Source organism: Gasterosteus aculeatus, chromosome 6, assembly GCF_964276395.1.
Source record: "Gasterosteus aculeatus chromosome 6, fGasAcu3.hap1.1, whole genome shotgun sequence".
NCBI classification, from domain to species: Eukaryota; Metazoa; Chordata; class Actinopteri; order Perciformes; family Gasterosteidae; genus Gasterosteus; species Gasterosteus aculeatus.
This window is the reverse complement of record NC_135693.1, coordinates 6,715,904-6,739,639: the sequence shown is the minus strand read 5'-3', so window position 1 is coordinate 6,739,639 and position 23,736 is coordinate 6,715,904. Positions and strand designations below refer to the sequence as shown.

Here is a 23,736-nt window from a genome sequence, read left to right as displayed (position 1 = left end):
ATTCGGCCCTCAACTCTCTCCCACAAAAGCTTCTCCTTTATTCGAACGTTAACACGACACATGCCATGTTCGGCATGAGGACGCTTGCTATGATGGGTCTCCTTCCTGCACCATGTGACTTCCACCAGAACGCACAAGAAACATGGACCACACAGAGAATCACATCCCTGTGATCTTCCCTCAAGAATGTCTCCCCGAAATATCAGAACTCTTTAAATTGTCTTGGGTAGGATATGAATCCTTGAGTTACGGTGTTCCGTGCATAGTGCATAAGAACTAGTCGACTTTATGTCAAAGTGACACGGCAAACGAAATCTATTGAGTTTTTTTACATTTCTGTCACGGTGTGGTTCACTTCATGTTATATTTTGTAGTTTTCTGCCACTCGTGTCCCCGGGTAACTTCACTTCCTGCCTTGTCCCGTTGTCCCCTGTGATTGTCTAATAGTTTCCACCTGTGTCCAATCACCTGCACCTCCCTTGTGTATTTAAGCCGTGTGTCTCCTGTGTCACTTGTCGCGTCATTGTCTTTTGCCACGCATGTCCTGTTCTTGTCTTTCGCCTTGGATCGCCGTACGTTCATGCCTGTGTGTTTTTGCCCCTTGGCCTTTTGGATTTTGGACCTTTTGACTATTAAAGTCTTTTGTTTTGGAAAAGTCTGCGTTTGAGTCCTGCCTTCCACCCCCATCCCTGACAATTTCTGAGTCCAAGTGGACATTTACGGCACGTTTGAGGGAATTTCCTTTCAGCAATCTGAAGATAATGTTGACAAACAACGGCGGAGGACGATGTAAAATGAATCCCTCTCAATCACTTATCACCCTCAGGAAGAGTCTTGTCTGTATCTGCATTTATTTTATGGCCCGCAAGTTGACTTATTTGGTTTAGACTTATCAAACTCATTGTCATCTGCAAATATAGCCAAAATAATATTACCAGTGCATTGCCAATAGCAACTATTATTGACTGGCTGTAGAGCAAAAGAGAAGGTTTTTAGAGGAGACCAGCTAGAAAAACACAATTAAGCAGGCGTAACAGGGCTTCATTAACCGCTCGTGTGTCTACGGGTAAAAGCTTCCTCTCGCCCTCTCAGGCAGTGTTTTCTTTGAAATAAGCAGAAGTCTTGATTGGCTTTGTTTCAAGTGGACAGACAGCTAGAGAGCTACAGGCAGCTATATGTCCATAAGTCCAGCTGTGGATGAACATGAAAAACCTCTTCAGTATTTTCTGCACAGCCCAAAAAGGAACTTTGGTTCTTGCTGCAATTTGGCACTGAGGCTGTTTTTCCAACGGTCAGGAGCACAATTTGGTCCCCTTAGTAATAAGGACAATTATGGCGTAGAGCAGCATACTGATGCGGTTCAGCAGATTGTACAAGCTGAACTGTGAGAAAATTACTGTAATATTTGGCAAAAGTACAACAATATTCATTGCAAGCGTAGTCAATGGCTGAGGAAGAAATGTACTATGAAGATGGAGATTTGTATTAAGAAGGCAATCACCGTCTGTTTGTTTGTAGCCTTTGGTTGGCTAAGAGCAGCTCATTCAATGAGGGAAACCGTAAGAAAAAGATTTGCAGTAGAACAAATGACAGGAAGGGCGGCGTGGCGGCCATTTTTATGTGCATTTTTGCCATTGCGAGCGTCACAGATTTAACGTCAGGATTCACCCACACGCTTTTTATCCAATTCTATTTCTATGAGAGAGATGCACCAAGATGCCAAAACAACGGCATAACCAGTCAAGTAAATCTGGTAAAACTGGCGAAACTCTGGGATCGATTTTACGATTGGTCATTCACGCCAGCGCTTAAGCTGGTTCCGCACCATCGCACTCGGCCTGTCAGGGCCGGTGTGACTTCATGCTCTCAGCCTCCACCTTCTTATTCCTGCACTTTCCCTGCCGACCAGCTCTCTGCACCGTCCCTCGTCTCATCCCCCACTCTCTCTTCATCCATGCGTCTTTCCCGCCATCCCCTGTACTTTTATACTTTGAGTTTTCTTGGTAAAAAAAAAATACACGACTTTTGTTCACTTATTGTGGGGTTTAATGAGCGATAGAGAACAAGACTCAGGGAGAAAGCGTGCATGTGTGTATTAGTGAATGAGAAAGGGGGGCGGTGACACAAATCCTCCACCTCCTACAAGGCTGTAATCATATTTTCGTAATTGACATATTCTCAGATAGGCGAGCTCTCCCTGGTGCCAGTAATAGCTGCATGAAACAGCAGGCTTTGCCTTTCTCCACGCGGCCGGGCTAATCACAGCTGTAAAGCAATATCCGCCTGCTGAATCCCAAATCCAGCCCTCTGCAGGTGTGTGTGTGTGTGAGGGTGGATGTGTGCAGACTGTCAAAAGTGGAGGGGAGAGGTGGATGCTGCAATGGTGGTGCTACAGGTAAGTTCGTGGGGGTTCTGAACGTTGGGTGTAGGTGAGCCAGGGGTCAGGACACGCATTCATTATACGGGAACAAGGGTCCGGCCCGGCGGTGGTCCCACAGGAAAAGGTCACCCAAATCTCGATTCCTTCCCCTAGGAAGCAGAAACATGCACAAGCCAGTTTGTCGAGACACACAGTCCCACGTTAACCTTTACACCAAGGCACAGCAGATTATTATCCACAGCACTGCGAGGTAACCGCTGAAATGTCAGCGCAAGTCTCCCACGCGCAACTGAACGGGCCCAGACAAAAAATAAAACGGCGACATGTCAAACTGAACTTTGGTGGATTTTGATGGCAACACGCGAGTGTTGTGTGTTCTGTGGCGCGTTAATGCAACACAGGCGCCGTCTGTGAGAGCTGCAGCGGAACGCCCGACTGTCACAGAAAGAAATTGTACTCTTTGACATTCACACATTACATTCTATAAGACGGACGGTGCTGCCGCGGGTGGAGGGCCGTGACAAAGCCGGCAGGCCACCATCAAACGGCCACCGCGGAGCCATCTGCTCCCGCAGTTTATGACGCGCGGCGTCCAAGGCTGGAACCGATCGCACAACCCTCCTGCAGAGATAAATAAATATTCTCTTTTTATCGTCTCTAGCCGTCACAAAGCCTCGCCATGGATCTCGCGCGTCTGACGCAAAGTGATGCGAGTCCACTTTGAGGTACTTGTACTTCTCTATTGCTACTTTCCTCTGGTACATTTGAGGAAGAATATATTGAACTTTTACTTCTTTTTGTCCACAGCAGTGTGTTTATTTTCTCCAGTTCTCCCGCTTTTACAAACTCGGTGCTTGTGCTTCAACCACTGCTGCCAAACAGTTGGTGCACCGGCAGAAGCTTTACAAACCCACAAACCTATTAGCACCGCTGAGATTACGAGATGGTTTAAGGACAACTCGCAATCATCAAACGACTCATCATAAGGGAAAAATTCCAGTTCTGACGCTTTGTCCAGTGTTGGAAAAAACACTGTCAAAAATCAGTTGTTTCTAATTACAATTTCTAGCTGTTGCTTTTAACACAGCTCATCTATAAACGTATGATTACAGCTTTAAAGGGGTGAAAGAAAACATTTGACTTTTAAAGTCACCACACTTAATTATTGTAGAGAATCAGCAGGATCTTAATTGCTTCGATGTTACTGTTCGAAGCAATTGCAGCATTTTTGTAAAATTGACTTTCAAAAAGTAATTTCTTTACAGCTCTTTAAAGATATTTCAAAAACAAAAGAATACATTTCGTAATCCGTTTAAGCACATTCATTGTGAGCATAAATCCAAGTTCATACATGACTACTTTTACAGCGTGTCCTACTTGCGCATATAACTGTCCATGCAGAACATTGATTAATGAGGCCCCAGGTAAGAAGAGAGAGTAAAGGCGTGTCGAGGGGAGGACGGGGACATAACAAGGGTAAGTAGGTACTCGGTGTGCCCACTCTAAGAAAATATATTTGTGTCAAAGACTTAATGGTGAGGGACCGTAGAGAGAGGAAAGGAAACGGGAAGGACAGGAGAGAGAGGAAAGGAAACGGGAGGGACCGTAGAGAGAGGAAAGGAAACGTGAAGGACAGGAGAGCGAGGAAAGGAAACGGGAAGGACAGGAGAGCGAGGAAAGGAAACGGGAAGGACAGGAGAGCGAGGAAAGGAAACGTGAAGGACCGTTGAGAGAGAAGAAAGGAAACGTGAAGGACCGTTGAGAGAGAAGAAAGGAAACGTGAAGGACCGTTGAGAGAGAAGAAAGGAAACGGGAGGGACCGTAGAGAGAGGAAAGGAAACGTGAAGGACAGGAGAGAGAGAAGAAAGGAAACGGGAGGGACCGTAGAGAGAGGAAAGGAAACGTGAAGGACAGGAGAGAGAGGAAAGGAAACGGGAGGGACCGTAGAGAGAGGAAAGGAAACGTGAAGGACAGGAGAGAGAGGAAAGGAAACGGGAAGGACAGGAGAGAGAGGAAAGGAAACGTGAAGGACCGTTGAGAGAGAGGAAAGGAAACGGGAGGGACCGTAGAGAGAGGAAAGGAAACGTGAAGGACAGGAGAGCGAGGAAAGGAAACGGGAAGGACAGGAGACAGAGGAAAGGAAACGGGAAGGACCGTTGAGAGAGGAAAGGAAACGGGAAGGACCGGAGAGAGAGAAGACAGAAATGCAGCGTAGCGAGAGAGAAGGTAGACCGTGACGGGAGGGTTGAAGAGCTGTGTTGTGGTGTAGCAATGGAATCTTACTTAATAAAACACAAGTCACTTATTAGTCTAGTGAAGCGGCGACACTGGAGAAGAGTCCCTAGCATTCCTGATGCGCTGCCGTCACGCTGTTTTGATGAGTTAACAAACCTGCTGCGGCCTCATAAGAAGAACTGTTTGATGATGGTCGATGGTCCATTACTGGTCTTTGTCGTCTTTAAATTGAAACTGGACAAACGAGAATGCAATCCACTGCTTTTCCATTTGGCAGTCAAGGGTTAAATTGTTCTGGATAAAAAAGGTTTTAAATTTGGTGGAGATATAAAAAAGGCCCAGAAGCTGCGATCACCTTTGCCTCACCTGCCATTCTTTCCTCATCAATCGACGCACACATGCAGCTTCCAACGATAACACCGATAACGCAAATTAACTAAAAAAAGTGCGTGGCCATCCATGAAACAGTGGACTCATAGCTCCTCAGCCAATTAACTCCAAGTTGGCCACAAACACAATTATTATTATCATTATTATCAAGATAATGGCCTTCAGGAGGTGAGTCCTCTAAAAGAAGTATAGGAGTCTATGACTTCTTGATTTATTACCTCAGTAAAAATAGTAATCAAGAGTGTGCAGCCTCAATCTCTAGTTCCAAGACTTCTTAGATTGAGTGTGTATTCATTTAGTAAATTATAGCCCAGTTAGAGTCGAATAGACCATAAAGCAGAGTTGGCTTTAGGGCGGGGCCACCTTGTGATTGATAGGTTGCTGCCCCCGTGTTGTGTTTTTGTCTTTCAGCTTTATCATATTGTGTTCACATATGACAGGTGTTGCTGTCGATCAGGTGTTGCTGTTGCTGTCGATCAGAATCAAATCATGAGAACTGCTTTTTGAAAGTTTTCAGACAAAAACTCAGACCAATTCAACATTTGTGGCAATGACCACATGGCATGAGCCCTCGCTGCTCAGAGAACAGGGGCTAGAGGCGGGGAATTCAGGACTAATGGTTTTATGGAGATACGCAGAGCTGCTGGTGGATGGAGGGGAGATTAGGGGGTAAGAGGGAGCCGGCAGTGTCAGAGGGGGAGCTTCCAGTTACAGCAGCCCATAATTGTTCGTCGTGTCTGGGTCCCCAGCTGGCCGCTGCCTGGTCGGCTCCCGGCAGGACCACAGTGTATCAGAGTAAGATATACAATTTGGAATGTGGGAAAAGGTCACGGTGGAAGAATGCATTTTCAAAACCAATAATGGGGTCACTGTGCACTTTTACTCTGCGTGTGTTTTTCAACCACTGAATGTCTTTGTTTCATCATTTGAATGGAATTACACATTTGCATCATGCATGCATCGGGTTTAAAATGTTGCTTCATGAGTGCGCGCCCTCATTTCCAGCAGTGTGGAGGTCAAAGGCCAGACTTTGAGGGACCACAATGGCGTTTAAAAGTCAACGCTGCCGCTCGGAAATGTTTAATTCACCAGCCGTGCTCCCTCTGTTCAGACTGGCTGCTGCAGCAGCGACGAGTGAGGGAGGGAAATATATGGAAATACAGTCAAGAATGCAATCAGTTGCTTTAAAAAAAGAAAGAAAAGAGTTTTTGTTTTTCTTACGCAGAAAATAAAGGTCATTGAACATGGCTACTGACACTAATGGGTCACACAAGACTCCTTCTATCATTCCCACTTTATTTTCAAATATCTGTGATTTTGTTTTGAGATTTAAATTGTTTTTATATTATCTAAGTAACACAATTCTCATGGACATAGAAAGAAATATTTACAGCTAGACTCTTAAATCTTGATTACTCAAGCAGTTCAAAATCAGGGTGTGTTCAAAGACTGACGATTACTAAAAGAGGCGCCACTACGAACTAAAGCACCCATCTTTTAAACAAATGTACCCATTCACATGTGAAAGAGTCCAAACTGATGACAATCCTAACATGAGCATTTAGACTGTGAAACAAGTGTGTAAACAGAGAGAAATATAGCGGAAACAAGTGGTTTCAATAACCAGATAAAATCGCTGCACACAATTTTTCATTTTTAGGAGATGAGCAGAATCTGGGCTTTTTTGGAGAACATCACTTCTAAAAGCAGCAGCACAATTCAGTGACATTCTTTTTTTAGTACTTTTTTTTCAAAAGCTTTCTGTTAAGTAATCTAACCTTAAATGCAACCTTTATTTTACTTTAAATGAGAGAGAAAGATTTTATTTATTATTCATTATTTGAACATACAGACGTTAACATAACTAATTCAATATGTATGGGACTGAAGCATTAAACATTACTGGGACTGTTCTCCAAATGGACGCTGAATTTAATTTCCCCTTTCAATCTCATATCTCGCCATCTATTCCTGTCTGATATAAATGCACGGCAGCGAGCCTGCAAATTCTCTCTCTCTCTCTCTCTCTCTCTGAGTGGGCGCGCAGGTTGTGAGCTGAGCGGTGGCACTGCTTTATGGCGTCTCCTGTCAGGAAGGTCCCTACGGGGTTCAAGTCCCCGCTACTGAGACACGCGGCGTCTCACAAAAGACAACCTCTCATGGTCCTCAACAGCAGGACGCAGGAGCTCAACCTGGTGTTTAGAGTTGAAGTGGAAGATTGTGTTTTTTCCACCGGTGTCGACGTGAGAGGTTTCGGGTGCGGCAGGGAGACACAGAACATGTCCGGGGGAGGAGGGGAGTGGGGTCCAGCAAGAGGGTGAGAGGAGACAGGAAAGGACAGGTGGGGTCGAGCAGGTGGTTGATGGGGGACAGGTGGGACCGAGCAGGGTGGGCAGGCCAGTGAGAGGGGACCGTCAGGTAGGGCACAGAAGTGATGCGTGTGAGGGGTGAAGGTGGGGCGAGTCATCCGGCTGAGGAGGCGGATCCTGAACGGCGGTGCTGACGGAGGAGAAGATACCGGTGGAGTGCGACTGAGTCCAGATCGACGACCGGCTCGTTTATTAACCCGCAGTGACGTCATGTGTGTGACATTTGTTGTGCGTGTTTATGAGAAGGTTTTTTCTTCCGTGTGTGCGTCTAAGCCTGGAGTCCCCGCAGACTGTGTGGCAGCCCGTCTGTGGTGACAAGCAGCTGGTGAGAGCTTCTGACTGTGTGCGTCTGTTACCTGCTGGGTGCTGTTGGAAGATGGGAGAGGGTTGGAGACCATTGGTCCAAAGATGTCCGGGTCCTCGCTGATTGGTGCAGCCCCCTCTGGAGCATCTGAGAGAGAGAGAAAATAAAAATCACACAACCTTTAGCACATTCAAGGGTATTTGTACAATGTAAGAATTTTGAAATCGGCCACAAAGCTCAATTCTAAATTACCACACTTGATGATTCCAACATATTTTCTCGTGTCATGTACAGAAGACATCCTGGCTCCATACATTACTTATTGGGAAAATTAAGTCTTTATTTACATTAACTGTGCAGACAGAGCACAGTTAATGTAAGAGCAATAGTGAAGCAGCTAGAAGCAGCTAGTCATATATGTGAGGGGTGTGTGTAGTCTGCTGTTCAAGACACACTGTACGGCCATCTGAGAGACGGCAAGACAGAGACAGTGATGGGTAGGTAGACAGGGGGGGGGGTCTGGAGGAGAAGAGTGAGTGTGTGTGTGTGTGCGCGTGTTTGTGTAGGAGCGAGCCAACAGCAGAGGTCATTTATATAACCATAGTGATGAAACATCCATAATTTAGCCCTTGTAAAGGGCGAACAAGACTGCGCTGCTTTATCAGACAGCAGGGTTGCAGGAGAAGCCACTCACTGGCTGAACGCTAGCGAGGAGCACTCAACTCCTTCTGAACCACTTTGAAAAAGTCATTTTCAAAGAGCTGCTTTGATGACATATACCGCCGTAATAATTGAATGTTTTTGCTCTCCATTCATCTCGTGATGCCTTCAAGGCACATTTGTGATTCGTTGAAAAGGTGCTGGTTGAATAAAAGTGTGCTTGACGTGGCTTTATGCTTTATGACTGCCGCGTCGGGCAAAGAGCCCACCGTCCTTTTGCTACGGGATGGAGCTGCTTCTTGAGAGAACTCTCAACTTCACCATGGAAACAGATCCGCGTTCCAGGGAGAGTGTGTGTGTGTGTGTGTGTGTGTGTGTGTGTGTGTGTGTGTGTGTGTGTTTTATAAGAACCCTGAACCCCTTTGCCCCAAGTACCCACACAGGCAGACGCACACATACACACAGCGTCCCAGTGTCTTAAATGAAGACAGCGACCTCATTCAGCAGTGGGAGACGGTCATATTAAGGACTAAAATATCAGACTCAGTTAAGCTGCATTGATTCTAAAGCAATATCCTGATTACATTTCTCACAAACACATTTGAAAGTGTATTTCATCCACCCTGTCGATAAGGGAAATTAACGAGGTCTTTGAAGTGTTGGTACCCAAAAGTATGTTAATTCAACCCACTTTGTTTTCCATTGAGACAAGGCACATCTAGGACATGAAATGAGGGCCCCCGCTTCCAAGCCAGCAGCTCCGCCAGCGAGTTGGTCCACAAGTGTTGACAATGAACATGAAACACTAATGGTAAAATATGTGTTTCCAGGCGATAAGGGAAGTCGGACACCATCCCTAGTTGTGTCCGCGTCATAGTTTGTTGAGATTTGACGAGCAAAGAGTGTGGTTTTTTTTACTCTCCGGTCCTGCTCATCAACTTTACTCTGTTCTCATAGAGCCAAACTCAATTCATTTCATTCTTCTCATACAACCATTACTTGAATATTAACTGGCTTTATAAGAAAAACTCCACACGTGCCGAATCACCATTAGTATGCGATGTGTTCCTATGGAGCAACGTTGTCACGAGTTGTTTGTGTTGTGAACGACACACGATCCTCGAACCTGTTTTCCGCCCGTTCCGCGCCAACAGTTGGTGCCGGCACTGTGTAAAGAAACGCAGCGAAGCGCCAACAAAGACCGCTGGCAGGAGCACGTGGACGTAAACAAGGCTCCAGGAAAATATTTCAAATAATCGGCTCTGCAAATGTCTGCCCACTTAGCGCGTCGAAGCGTTGTTAACGAGCGGCGCGGTTTTAGCGGACCTTGCGCCACGTGTTTGATCATGCATCATGCATTCGGATGAGGTTGGGAATAAGATGTGTGAATGGAAACAGAAAGGCATTTCATTCCTGGTCGCAAAAATACTAATGTTCTTTCACCCGATTAACAAGAGCAACGTAAATATTTGAATCAAAGCGAGCACAGCTGCTGCTTGAACAGAGGAGGCGACATGGAGGAGGAATCCAGTTTACTCTCTCCGATTGGACCCAAGCAACCAGTCGGCTCGTCAGACACATTACAGCAGGGAACGACCAAGGTGGAAGTGAAAGGGACCAACAGTGGTGCTCCATCAATAGAGGTTTATATAAACCGATTCGGTGGCTGCTGAAGAGATCTGTTCTTGGCGGAATGGAGCATCTCTGAGGCGGCATTTATCACCATGGAAGAGCTAGTAAAGACAAAACTGAAAGAAATGGAAAAAACCCTTAAACGATTTAGTAATTTAATATATAAATATGTATTTATTTATTTATATATATTTACATTAAATAATTTTTAAACCAAACCAAGGAAATAAAAGCAAGGATGGAGGAATGCTTTGTGTAAAAATGCTTATCTGGCTGACAATATTCTTCATGCTTTCATTCCAGCACAGCTTGCTAAACTGAATTAGACTGAACAGTTGACAAATAACACAGTACAATAACACGGGACCGTGTATGTGCGTGTTTGTGTGCGTGCTCATGGCTTACTGCAACACATTTGACTTATGGATTATCTTCGAAATCTCCTCCACTTGACGTGGCTGCAAGGTGTGTAGCATCGGTTATTCATAGCAGGGCGTCACTCTCATTCCTCCATGCTGAGGCCGGGAATATTTGATCAATGCCGTATCCACCGGCTATTACTCCTGTCCGCGCAGCTCACCCCCCCTTCTTCCCTCCTCCCTCGGCCGAGTCTAATACAGCGCAGCTCGTATGCAGAAAATAAGGTTCGAGTCCAGCTTGTGACCTTAGTTGAATGTCATGTCCTTGGTGCATTCTACAGTTCTGCTGTAGTTCTTGAACTGGACACGATTGTTAATCTCTTGCGCACATTTGAATGGCAATCAGTTTTCCATCTGTGTGTCTGCAAAGTTCCCCCCAAACACGTGGAGCTTTTGTCACACTTGAATTTTTGATAGTTGTTAATAAACCGTAGTTATCTGTAAAGATTTAATAGTCTGACAATGGCATAGCCATCGGTGTTCATTGATTAGTGATCAGCGATTGTTTGATTAAATCGTGGAGGTCCGAGACCCTCTGAGGAGGCTGCTTTTGAGACGGCTGGTGCAAACTGTTCCAACAGGTCGTTCTACTTTTGTTCCAAATCTCAAACACAATCCGTTCTTTTCTTTTTTTGAAATATACCTTAAATTACAATTACACAGTCGAGTACATGAGTGGACCATTGTGTGGATTTAACTGTATGCCGCGCACAGTAGTGATTGAAGCCATCAACGATGTATTAACTGCAACGTGGTGTAATAAGTCATCCAAGTGGAGCAAAGGGTCTCTGTACACTCAAATAAAGCCCGACACTGACGAATATTTCACTTCACACGGAATTCAACCTACAATTATTACCTATCAATCTAGAAATGGGATTTAATTGGTTTATTTAAAGCATCTGACACATCGGGTGGTCCTGTGAGTGTGCACTTTGACACGTTATTATATTGTATAATGGCAGGAGGCAGTTCACATCTCACCCAGACCCAGCAGGTCCACGGCCGGCTCCGCGCCCTCCTTGGCCCCGGCTTTGCACTCTGACTGCTGGAGAAGGAGAAAGGGAAATGAGTTTTTTTTATAATAATGGAATAATAAAAGCCATTGGACTCAGTGCTCAAGGAGATTTTCACATTGCAAAGAATACAGATTTATTCAACAAAGGCTTCAACCCGTAAGTGATCAAGGATACTTTTATAAACTAACCATGGGGCTTTTCATTTAGAGACTTGGCTCCTTCTTTGTGCAATATAGCTTTTATATTAGCAGTGTTTCTCCAAACATGACAGAGATCCGAAAGGAAGGTTTCAGTAGGTTCTGGTAATGACGCACCGGGGAAAGAAAAAAACAGAAAAAGAGTGGAGTAAAGGACAAATATTTGCTGGCTGCAGCTATTGGTTGGTGTTAAACTGCCATGTCAATATTATTTCTGATAGGCAATCGTGGTAATGGAATTTTTTTAATTGAAAGTAAACATTAGGGAGCCACAAGGGGAATATGAGGAAAGCAAAAGGGAAGTCGGATAGAGGGGAGAGATTCAAAGTCAAAGAGCATGTGACGGGACGATGGAGTGGGGAGGATGGGGTGAGACTGGAGAAACAAATGTGGAGAGGGAGGGAGGGAGGGGGCATTAAAAGGTTAACACGCGGGCCATGAGAGATCTACAACGCCGGTAACAAACCCAATTTCCCCCCAACAAAAGATCGATGGACTACATTAAATTCAATGTCGTTCCAATCTGAGGCAATGAAAACAATTACCGCGTCCACGCCTAATCAAGAATGCATTGGCTGCGAATTGATGCGTGTTGGGACTGCAGCAGAGCTCGCACAGCCGCAGCAGGAGGCTCGTTCTGTGCACCGCGGCGGAGGGCTTGGTTGTCGCTGTGCATCGGCGGAACTGATTAGCATTAGCATTAGCAGAAAACTGATTTTGTGAGATATTGAGGGTTTTGCTGAATGGGTACATCAAGATTCCTTAATGCAATTTAAAGAGTTCATGAATATTACAAAAACGGTATTTAATGTAGTTTAATCAGCACTAGTACAGATATGTATAATCAGGTTGGTGCATCCTTAAGCCGAGAGCTTACCTTAACAACATAACATAATCTTATACATATTTCCAGACCAAGACTAAAGAATACAAAGTGAACACCTCCATTAAGAGTATTGGCAGGGTGAGAGCAGCAAGAATTGGAATATACATCTTTGGCACGCTGGTCCATTTGATTACCAACATTTCAGACTGTGGGCAGCAGGAGAAAATTGGGAATTTCATAGTCTTTTCTCCGCGCTGCAACCCACACGGTGGCAGTGAGACGCGAGGGGAAAAAAGAGAAGGAAATCCAAAATGTCAGTCTGCATGAAAAGCTTAAATTCCCCTCTGTATGCAGGGATTTTGATTGACACATTGCCAATAATGTTCACGAAAACACTGGCAGACGCGTGGGGCTTTCCACCAGCCATCCGGGACGGAGGCTGACGGACGGCGGCCGACGGACCGTGATTGGGTGTCAGGGGCAGTTGTTCTTGACGACGGACGGAGAAAGTGGAATTTGGAAGGGAGGCCGGCGATCGATAAACCCTCCCACCATCCCAAACAGGTGAGCGCGCCACAGCAATGGGGGGGGGGGGGGGGAGATTGAATGGAAGCCACAGGGCCAAGCGAGCCCTCCGATGACTTCTGTCGCATCAGATCGCTGTCGAAAGCCCCCGGCCAGACAAAGCGATTAGCTGAAGGCTGCCACACCGGGTGTCCGGGTGGGAGGGGGGGGGTCTGCTGTGAGTTTGTTCATGGTGCACTCAATGGGATTTTGATGAAGTCAAGAAAAAAAAAAAAGGAGAAGTGTGAAATTGATGTTCTGAGTGCCTCGTACAACAGCATTGCCTCGAGGTCAATGTTTTTAATAAAGACGTTTTCGCATCAATGGTTGAAATATTTTCTGTGCTTAACACAAGCTTAAGAGATATTTATAGCCATGAATAAATGTGCCGTAAAATTAAAACATTTCCAGGTGTCTGAGAAGCAGCTGACAAGTGTCTGGATGAGAGGACTGAACGTCGGCACTAGAACGCCACACTCGCGCTTAAAAGATCATGTGATCAAGTGTTGTTGGTTTGTGAATATTATCTTGCTGAATAAAAGAGAAATATTGTGAATGTTTTGGATGCAGAGCTTGTTTTCTAATAGTCTCAAATTGATGATGATTGATGAAGTCCCATTGGCTTCTTGTTGAGGGAGCCATGCTTTAATAACCTTGTGGTTGACCTACAATTTAATCAAGACTTTATTTTAATGTACATTTTGGATTTGTTGATAGGATATTGTTACTGTGACAAAGGTTTAGTGATAACTGCCAAGAACTTGGCAGCCGACCAAGTTGCAAAACGTCACAACTTTTGTGTGAAATGAGTTGAAACAAAAGTGCCATTTTGTTTGTTTGATATTTGTATCCGGTCAAAGTACTGAGGACAGTTGAGTCCCAACATCTCTAGATTAACTCATTTTGAGATATTGTTGTTTCCCTCTTTTTACATTATCTCACGACCAGCATAAACATAAACACCAAGGGACTCTTGAGGCAAACATTCATCAAGATTGAGAGCTCGCTGCCAGAAATGGTAACACTGTATATAAATATTCATTACGTACATGAAACTGGACTTTGGATCCCTCGGGTACCTGTGTTGTCCTAATTACATCAAAGCATGAGATGATGATATGATAAAAAGGCGAGAAGGCACACTTTGAAAGCAGGCAGCAGCTTGTATTCATAGCGTGTGGCTCATAATAAGTGGAGCCTGCAGTGTGATATCATCATTTTTATTTTCCCCTTTACAGAGCAGCAGCAGAGAGCATCCTGACTGGAAACCTTACAAACTGAGACGGGGCGTGCACGGCGAGGGACGCGAGGGCTCCACAGCTGGTGATTAGAACCGGGCCGCCGTCTCTCAAGCACGACATGGCCGACACGAGGCGCCTGCAAAGAGCCCAAAGGGCATAAGGACAGTGAAGCGCGCAGCCGCAAGCCGTTCACCTCGCTGCCGTCGGGAACAGACGCACAGGACCTCCGAACAGCTTCCTCAAGCTGAGTGACTCCTCAAAATCATCCTCCACGCGCCACATAAGACGTGGGGTTTTTTGCAGGAAATGTTTTTGTGTGAAGTACAGTGGGACTACAAGCTGCATTTTGTTGTGCAACCATGTTCTACAATGACAAAAAAAACACTTTGAAATAAAACTAAACAAAAAAACGCGGGTACTTTGTGTTCTAGAGCCCCGCCTCCTGCATCAGACTGTTAAGTGTCAATTTGAGACATGTGGGTGTGTTTGATGGATGCCTCCAGAACAATAGCGCTACAGTAACAACAAATATTTAAATATACAGGTTGAGGCATCGTGGACTCGTTCCATTCATCCGCGCCGCTCGCTAGGCCGGTGTACACCTGCTGCCCACAGCTTCAGTCCAAAAATATTTGTATCTCCTTTCAAACCAACATCAATCGCTAGAACTCTGGGGAGCACTGCAGCACCGACTACCAGCGCACAAGTGATGAAACACGGAATTCACACACACACACACACACCTGCAGCCTCTTACAGAGACGCTCTGTGACCCACTGAGACTGTACTCAGTCTCGCAGAACCCCTCCGTCCTCCTCCCGCGTGCCCTCAGGACCTGCGAGATGAAACGAGCGTCTTATCCTCCGAGGGGAGGCAGCGCGAGGTCGACGGAACAAACAAAGAGCGAGGAACTCTAATGGAGGCAGAGGAAGAAACGGAGTGGAAGGGGACGGGCGGGAGACCAGGGCTGCAAATTGGTTTGCGGCGAAAGCGAGAGTAGGCGGGGACACAGAGGACAGGAAATAGGGGAGGAACGGGGGAGAATAACCGAGGGGACGACGGAGGCAGACGCTAGCGAGACAGCCGGAGCTGCCGGTCGTGAAGTGGACTTGTGTTTGCGTGGAGGGGAACCAGAGAGTCGGGGGTCAAAAGTGACGTCTCATGAGCGCACTGCAGAGCGGTGTCTATTAGCCAGTGTGGCACAAAAACACACACAATTAAAAACACACAAAGACATCATACACAAAATGGTTTGTTTGCTGTTATTTTAATGCTCTTAATAAAATTACCTTCAACAAAACCTGACTGAATATAGTTAAAAATAATAATAAAATGGACAGGCTCATGAAAGACCCATCAGGGCAGGAGGGCATTATGTACCTTTTAGCTGCCAAGACACTTTGATTGTGTGCAGGAAGAGTTGGACTGACGGCAGCTTAAAGCTGAACAAAAAATAAAAGTGAAGAAGACGTGATAAGAACGATTAAGTGAATGAGAAACTAACTACTAACTCGACTCGAGGTCCGATTACTAGTCGGGACTTGTGTCGTGTTGTCACTGTTCATCTCATCACTCGTACTTTTCACTCCGCTGTGCGCCACTTCTTTCACAGATCGTTCACAGATAAAAGCTTGGCGGCGGCAACGCGCATAAAGCCCCTTTTGTGCTTAATATACAGAATTTCTGTTCAAAAGAGACATCAACAAAAGGCTATAAACGGAACACTGAGTGCAGAGTTTGCCCCGGGTGCCATCACGGGAGTTCTGACTTTTATTTGACATTGGCAGGTGTGGCAGGTGTTGCAGCTGCGGCGTCGACAGACGGAGCCGAGAGGCTGGTGGGCGCAGCGATCGCCGGCGCTGTACTACATGCAGCAGGAGAAGGAAGTGGATTGTCTCCTCGTGGCTGACAGCTGCCTTATTAATGCTATAAAAGAGAATAATAAAACTGCCACCGGCTGGGTGAGCCGACGCTGTGGAAGACAGGGGGGGTTTGAGGATGAGGAGGGGGGAAGAGGGAGGACGACGGGTCAACCTGCATTGGGGGAGATGCCGGGGACCAGCAAGGGGATTAGGAAGAGAGGAAGGTGAGGAGCAAAGAGAGCGAGATGAGGCGGGGCGGACACAAGGAGAGGAGGACAAATGGAAGGACGGACAGGAAAGAGCGATGGAACGAAACGGACGGTGCAGCGTGTTGATGATGCATTATTAACACAGACGCCGATATTATTTAGTCTGCAGCATCGCAGCCCCGCCCTGATACACACACAAACACACACATGCATGTGTGTGAGAGTGTGGGGCTGTTAGGTTGCAGCAGTTCTGCACCACTCGACCCCATCTGTCACTCGGCTGGTGGCACCTAAAGACACACACGCACACACACACATTAAGACATAAGCTACCCCATGAAAGTATCTTTTCCACCCTGGTTATATTCAGTCAGTTGGTACAAAACACTTTAAGACATAAACAGGAGGTGGTAAAAGACACACACACAAACTAATGTGGGTAGTGCATGCATGCAACAAAAAAAACACACCACACACACACACACACACACACACACACACACACAGACACACACACTTGAGTGTTTGAGGAAGGTCACGGTGTGGTCTGACAGCTAATGCCCGACGGTGCAGTTCAGTGAAAGGATCCCTAATCAAATCAAAACCGCAGACACACACACACACACACACACACACAATTTAAACTGGGCCTTCTCAGGTGTTTTCAGGAGGGAATCTTGTTTGTGCCTAACCAGGAGGGCTTTCTGAGCATCGAGAAAATCTTGTTAGGTTTTGTTGTCTGAGACAGCAGAGGCTTCAGGTTGAAATTTGTTGGGTGGATTTAGGGAACACGCAGACACACGCGTGCTCCGATGCAGGGAAACACACTCCAGACTCTCGCTCCACAGACCGTAATCACACATGTGGACTTAGAGAAAGGCGAATAAAAAAATGAAAGAAAACGAGCCGGAATAGCAGCCTGGAGAGTTTTCTTCTGAAGTTTTTACACCGCCGGCGAGTGGATGTCCTCGCTGTGACATCACTGGTTTGTGGAGCGGCGCTTTAGTGTTTTTTTGCCAAAAGCAAACAGAAGTGACCACATTTGACCTGTGTACAAATTGTTGGGGGAGGATTTTTGATCTGCACATTGTGGGTTTCTTGTTGGGAAACCTGTAACCTAAACTCTGGAACTGACGTATGTTTTTCCTTCTGTTAGCAAATGATTGCCTGGGTCACATCAAGGGAGGGACAGGGGGTTTTCCTGGGGGGGGGGGTTTCAACTGAAATTTCCTTGACCTGCAATCTCTGCAAACCTCCCTAAAGTGTGTTAAAGCTTCTCTTACACCAAGAAGCTTGGTCAGATCTTCCTGCTCCTTTTGGGGGAAGGCACAATCTGCTCCTTTTCAGCTGAATTGTAGTCATTGGACTCCTGTACTTACGGCTTGTGTTGACAATTTCTGTATTCTATATCATTTTTCTATAGTCTAGTTATTAATACATACTTAATCATGAAGAGAGTTCAAGATACTTTGGATTTCTCACAAGGGCTAAATCCACAAATTTCCCCCACACAAATGACATAGAAAAGACGAGTAGGACTGCGGGAGTGTCAATCAAAATGTGGCCCCGCCCTAAAGCCAACCCTACTTTCTATTTCAACCTAAATGGACTGTAATTTGCAGGCCACAGTTTGTCCGACTGGGCAGCGTGCCGTGTGATACGGTGGTCAGTGGTACTGGAGCTCCACAGGGAACTGTTCTGTCTCCCTTCCTGTTCACCTTATACACCACTGACTTTCAGTATAACTCTGAGTCCCGCCATCTGCAGAAATTCTCTGATGACTCTGCAGTGGTAGGGTGTATAAGGGATGGAGGGGAGGAGGAGTACAGGGCAGTAGTGGAGGACTTTGTTGTGTGGGCGGGCAGAAATCACCTGCTCCTGAACAAGACCAGAGAGATGGTGGTCGACTTCGGGAGGAAGACGACGGCTCCGCTACCGCTGAGGGTTCTGGGAGAGGAGGTGTTCATGGTCGAGGACTACAAGTACCTGGGTGTCTCCATCGACAACAGACTGAACTGGAAGACCAACATCAACGCCGTCTACAGGAAGGGGATGAGTCGACTGTTTTTCCTGAGGAAGCTTCGATCCTTCCATGTGTGCAGCAAGATGTTGGAGATGTTCTGTCAGTCTGTTGTGGCCAGTGCTTTGTACTTGGTGGTCTGCTGGGGGAGCAGCATTGGAGCCGGTGATACAAACAGACTTAACAAACTCTTCCTCTTCTCCTTTTACAAATTATTATTATTGTCTCTTTTTGAAGGTTATTCTTTTGTTTGTTTAGTTTATTTAATTTAATTAAATAATTTAATATTATTAAATTGTATATAATGTGTATCTTTTTATTCTATTTTCTTCCCTGTACATGCTGCTGTGATACTAAAATAAAACTCTTGAGGGATCAACAATCTATCTATCTAAAAGAACATCGGGCGGTTCTGAAGAAAACTTGAAACAATAAACTCATGTTTACTGAGGGAATAAATAAAGAGTCATTTTCTCATAGGACCTTTATACAATCAGACTTTCTGCTGCTCAGTAGAGAGAATGAAAGCTCAAGGTACTTAAACACTGGCTTCACATTTGAAATGGGAAACAGGGCCCCAATTCCATCTTCAGCATGACCCACCGTCACAGAAACAACTCAGTATAGCTTGAAGGGATGAACACCATTAGCTGGCCGGATGCTTTGCTGCTACGGCCTCTGCGTCAACGGAGTCCCGACTAGTAACAGAAAACAGCTCGAAAACATGAAGGGCCACTGGGACATAAAATAACCTTTACAGTAGAATAGCTACATGAGAAAACAGAATAACACCTGCAAACAAACCGTTTCCGGCCCAAACAACTGACCCTCTGGCCCCGCCTGCGTCATCGGGGGCTTGACACAAATCCACGGCCGACAATAAATGCTGTTGTATGATATGCTTCACAAAGCCCTCGGCTCCTTGTATGGCAAACCTGCTGTTTGAACAGGTAAGCTGGGATACAACTCTCTCAGTGGTATATAATATATATATATATATATATGCGCTCGACTGCATCACAGCAGCAGGGGAGGGAGGAAGCAGGTCAGTGTGCGTTTACGATTGCTTGTGCGCGTCTTTTCCTGGGATGCAGGCGTGATTCTCCTCCTCCAGCGGTGCAAATCCACCTTATTGATCAGCCTCCGTGTGGCTACGCTATCGATCCTCTGCCTGCCAGACCCACAGAGAGCGCTGCTGTCGATGTGTGTGGTGGGTGTGTGCATGTGTGTGTGTCACGTTATTAGTCACAGCGCGCTGCTCCTTTGGCTGCCCTTCATACCGCCCGCTCAAACTAACTCCAATCGACCACAGATATGCTTTAGCTGGTGAAACGGCTGCTGCTGAGCGTGTGTGTGTGTGTGTGTGTGTGTGTGTGTGTGTGTGTGTGTGTGTGTGTGTGTGTGTGTGTGTGTCACATCCAATCTCTGGGAACCTTTTAGAGCCCAACTCTGTCCAGATGTGCAGAGCACCTAGCGATAAGACGCTCCCAAAAGCCCCTCACAGAATGAACAAAGATGCACACAAATGCATCCACACACACAAACAAACTCCTTCATTTCTGTCGACAACAAAAGGCGAGCGCCAGCGTTGCATGAAGGAAAGCAGCCTCTTGTTCCCTTTGATAATTTATTCATGGGGCTGAAAAGAAAAAAAGACAACACACGCCAGCACTCCGACGGGACGACACAATGATTTAGAGAAGAAGACAGCGAGGAAAAGAGGGAAGGGCCGATGCCGGAGAGATGGAGATGAGGAACAACTAGAGAGGTATAATGGAGTCACTCGCTCTCCCCTTTGAAGTAGCAGCGTGCGCCTTTATGGCGGTGAGAGGGGAGTACACTCGGTCCTCACACACACACACACCTTCCATAAGCTGCATACAGGAGGTGGGCCCTCTGGACAGCGTTTGAATCCACTTCCCCGTTGGCTTTAGTTTACAGAACTAAATGGTCGCTGCAACTCGACAAAATGCGGCCAAACACCAGACCTTTGCCCCCACCTTCTCTTCATCTTAGCATTCAAACCCTACGAACAATTGTTGGCGCCAAAGGCTTAAATTGTAAAGATTTCCTTTCTATGTGAGATATCACACACACACACACACACGCAATCAGGGCTGTAGTGTAATTAGGGCCTACAGGCCCTGGGAAGGAGGTACAGAGAAGGAGACACAATTGAGCTTTGACAGCTCCAATCAAGCTGAATAAAAATGTAGTTTCCTTCTGTGTTAAAATAACGCATTGATATTCTAGTGCGTCAGTCAGGTTGAATTTATGTGCATGCTGGTCTACATTCATAAAAACACCTGTGGGCCGTTTTATTTCCGTATTACCTCATTTACATTTAAGTGGCCAACATATCCCGCAGTCTGTGGAGAGACGATCCACAAGGCTTCCTAGAAATAAAAGCCACACAAAGATAATGAGTATGTTGCTATGCTACTGTCCTAAACCGTAAGAGCCTTACAAAAAACAAGCAGTCTTCCATCACGCCTCTTATTAACAAAATAAATATTCTTTGTGGTCAATTTGGGTCCCGTAAGCAGCAGATTAGTCCAATAATAACCCAGTTTTATGGATAATGGGTGAATCTGCACAGTTGCAGCTTTCAAATCAAATTCCGCTAAACGACTATTCTGATCTTAAGACACATCTGAACGTTCCCATCACCCACTACAAAAACGCATGCGTGGTCACTGTGTCAATGTCAGGTGAAGCGTCAGGAGGGGACGCAGTTTTTGATGGGAGCCAGTGAGCGGAGCAAGAGAGGGTGCTGCTAAAGGAACGTTTGCTTTCAATCACTGCGGTTAAATCACCCTAAACCGCAAATCCATACACAGACTTCTCCCTGAGTTACAGTTTGACTTGTTTATATATGTATATTTTTTTGGCATATAGCCATTAGAGTGACCTTCACAAACTATGAATATTAAAGCAGCTCATTAGCTGCTCTGTTCCGTCATCAATCGAGTTGCGTCTCACGCTGAGGTGACGCGTCTTCCTCCATAAAGGACAACTCCCCGTCAGTCCTTGTCAAAAGTCAAACAAATGTTAACGTGCACTGATGTACTAAGAGACGGTTTCAATCACTTTCTCAGTGGACTGATGTGCCCAACATCTGTCAGAACACCTGTATTATGGCACACTTGGGACAAATCTATACTTGAGTACGCCTGATAAAAGAAACGAAGAAGGCAGCGTTAAACGTCTTTCACTAAATATCGCCTTCCGATGAGCAACGCGTCTTCTACTTCTGCAATATACGATTGAACAGTTAATCAGGACAAATTAAGGCTTAAGATTCAGGAACTTTAAGAATTCAGTAGGCTTGTAACAATATTACATTTTGTTCGCTGATATACAGACAATAAACGATATTGGTGACATTTTTTGAAAATGTTATGTATATATATATATATATATATATATACACTGAAAATATCCTTCCCTTTTAAAGGAGCAATACATTTTTTTATTTTGAAAGATGGTTATTGAGATATTAGAACTGTATTAAAAAGAATATGCAAACATCCATTCCATCGGACTACGGCTCTGTTATGCACCATGTCTGCATCAACAGGGGAACAAATCATGTCCGTTTATTGTTAAATTGATAACATTAGAAATGATTGAGGTCATATCCTTAGATCCTATGATAAGTCAATAACCATGATTGAGGTCATGACCATGACTCAGATTCAGGGCAGATGTTGAAGCCCAGCATGGTTTCTGAGATTGGAGTGACATCACTATTCCAATAACAGAATCCCTCAAACTTGTTTCCTCGTTCTCAAATAACACATAATGGTAAATGTCCACATTTTACAACTCAATTATCCAAACAGGAGTCGCACCAAAACAAAGTTGTAATCAAAACAGAGGCGGATGGGCAATCAGTCCAAATAAAGCCCTTCATCAGTGCTGCAGAAACTAGGAGGAAAGAAGGAGGCTTCAATCATTTCCTGCATTAGGCCTTTTGAGTTCGAGCCAACAGAGTCCCTCATCAACAGAATGTATTTATAAATCATTTCCACGTGTTTCCCATGAATAATATCTGTGCATTTCCATACACTTTAAAGGAGCTGCACATTAATTATAGATGCAATGGAATAAATTAATCCTTTGTTATACGGCATCTATACTGCGTAAGCGACTAAACAAACAAAAGAAGGGTGGGGAACTTTGGTAGTCGACCCTCGTTGTAGTTTAAGAAGTGTGTTGATGACCAGATTTCCAGGTGCTACATAGAATATTGATGCTCTTTTTGTGGCCATTGTTTTGACGCTTAGCTGTTAGCTTACAGCCAAGCAGACCATCCGAAACAAGAAAAGGGAGCAAACTTCCTTCACAACTACAAATCAAGGGTCTGAGAGGGCGTTTTGCATGCGATTTATCCATGAAATACGGAAATCCGGCACAAACTAATATATAAATAGTAACTGCTGCATTCACAGTAGCCCACGAGAAATTTTAATAAGAGCCGCTCGAGCAAACCTCTCAGAGCAAGAAAGGAAATGAAGTGACGTAAACACAAATGAAACATGGAGCCTGCTTGCTCGGGCTGCTGCGGTTTCTCCTCTGCAGATATTTATGTTGTATCATCTGCGTGCAAACATGAAAGGGTTGCTACAGGGGTTATGTCACGGTGCTGCAGACACACGGCGTCTTCGAGGACGAGTACAAAGTATGTGACAGACAAGGCAAAGGAGAGGGGAGAGGGAGAAACATGCCGTCAGCACGTCTCCTGCTATGCTGGAGATTAAACCGCTCTTATCACGTCAGCATACACTTGGAATAACCGCTTTCTCTCACTCGCACCCACAGAGAAACAGCAGAAATATCCTCAAACATCTCTCGACACGGGTCCCCTGAGAGCCGGGGGGGCAGCCTATGATGGGGCAGAATCAGGGGAGGATTGCCACACATCGCCGACGTCATGCACACAAATGTGTCATTTCCCGCACACACACACCATCACAGACATGGATGAGTGACGTTTTGAAAGGCGGCACGCGTATTCGCTGACGGAGACGTACTCTGTGTGGACGGGGTGGATAATGCGCAGATGATACATCCGTCAGTTTGAAGCACCTGTTCAACGGGGACTCCGGTGGTGCTGCGCCCACGAACACCTACGTCACTGTCAACTACTAAACCAATACAAATAATTAACGACGTTTTTTGTTTTCATTTTTGAAACAGAATATATTAAAACAGATCCACGGTCCTGACCGGTTCAGCCTGAAATAGGATGCGTGTTGGACGGATTGCCACAACGCATCAAGACATTCACGGCCCCCCGAGGGACGAATGCTGATGACTTTGGGGATTCCTTTCTCCTGTGGAGCCGCCACGAGGCAGAGCGTGCTGCATTGGACTTCTATCATGGAGGGGCTGCTGTGATATTTG

General features: G+C 45.6%; 1 protein-coding gene across 4 annotated transcripts in view; it reads right to left on the bottom strand.

Annotated features, from left to right (window-relative positions):
* Positions 1-23,736, bottom strand: part of LOC120820957 (stromal membrane-associated protein 1) — a 56,492-nt gene that overhangs the window by 8,763 nt on the left and 23,993 nt on the right. For all 4 annotated transcript variants that reach the window (XM_040179231.2, XM_040179232.2, XM_040179234.2 and 1 more), the window contains 2 exons: positions 11,374-11,437; positions 7,731-7,825 (listed from right to left, as the gene is read on the bottom strand). In XM_040179231.2, coding sequence (XP_040035165.2) covers positions 7,731-7,825; positions 11,374-11,437 — 159 coding nt within the window. The remainder of the gene's footprint in view (positions 1-7,730; positions 7,826-11,373; positions 11,438-23,736) is intronic.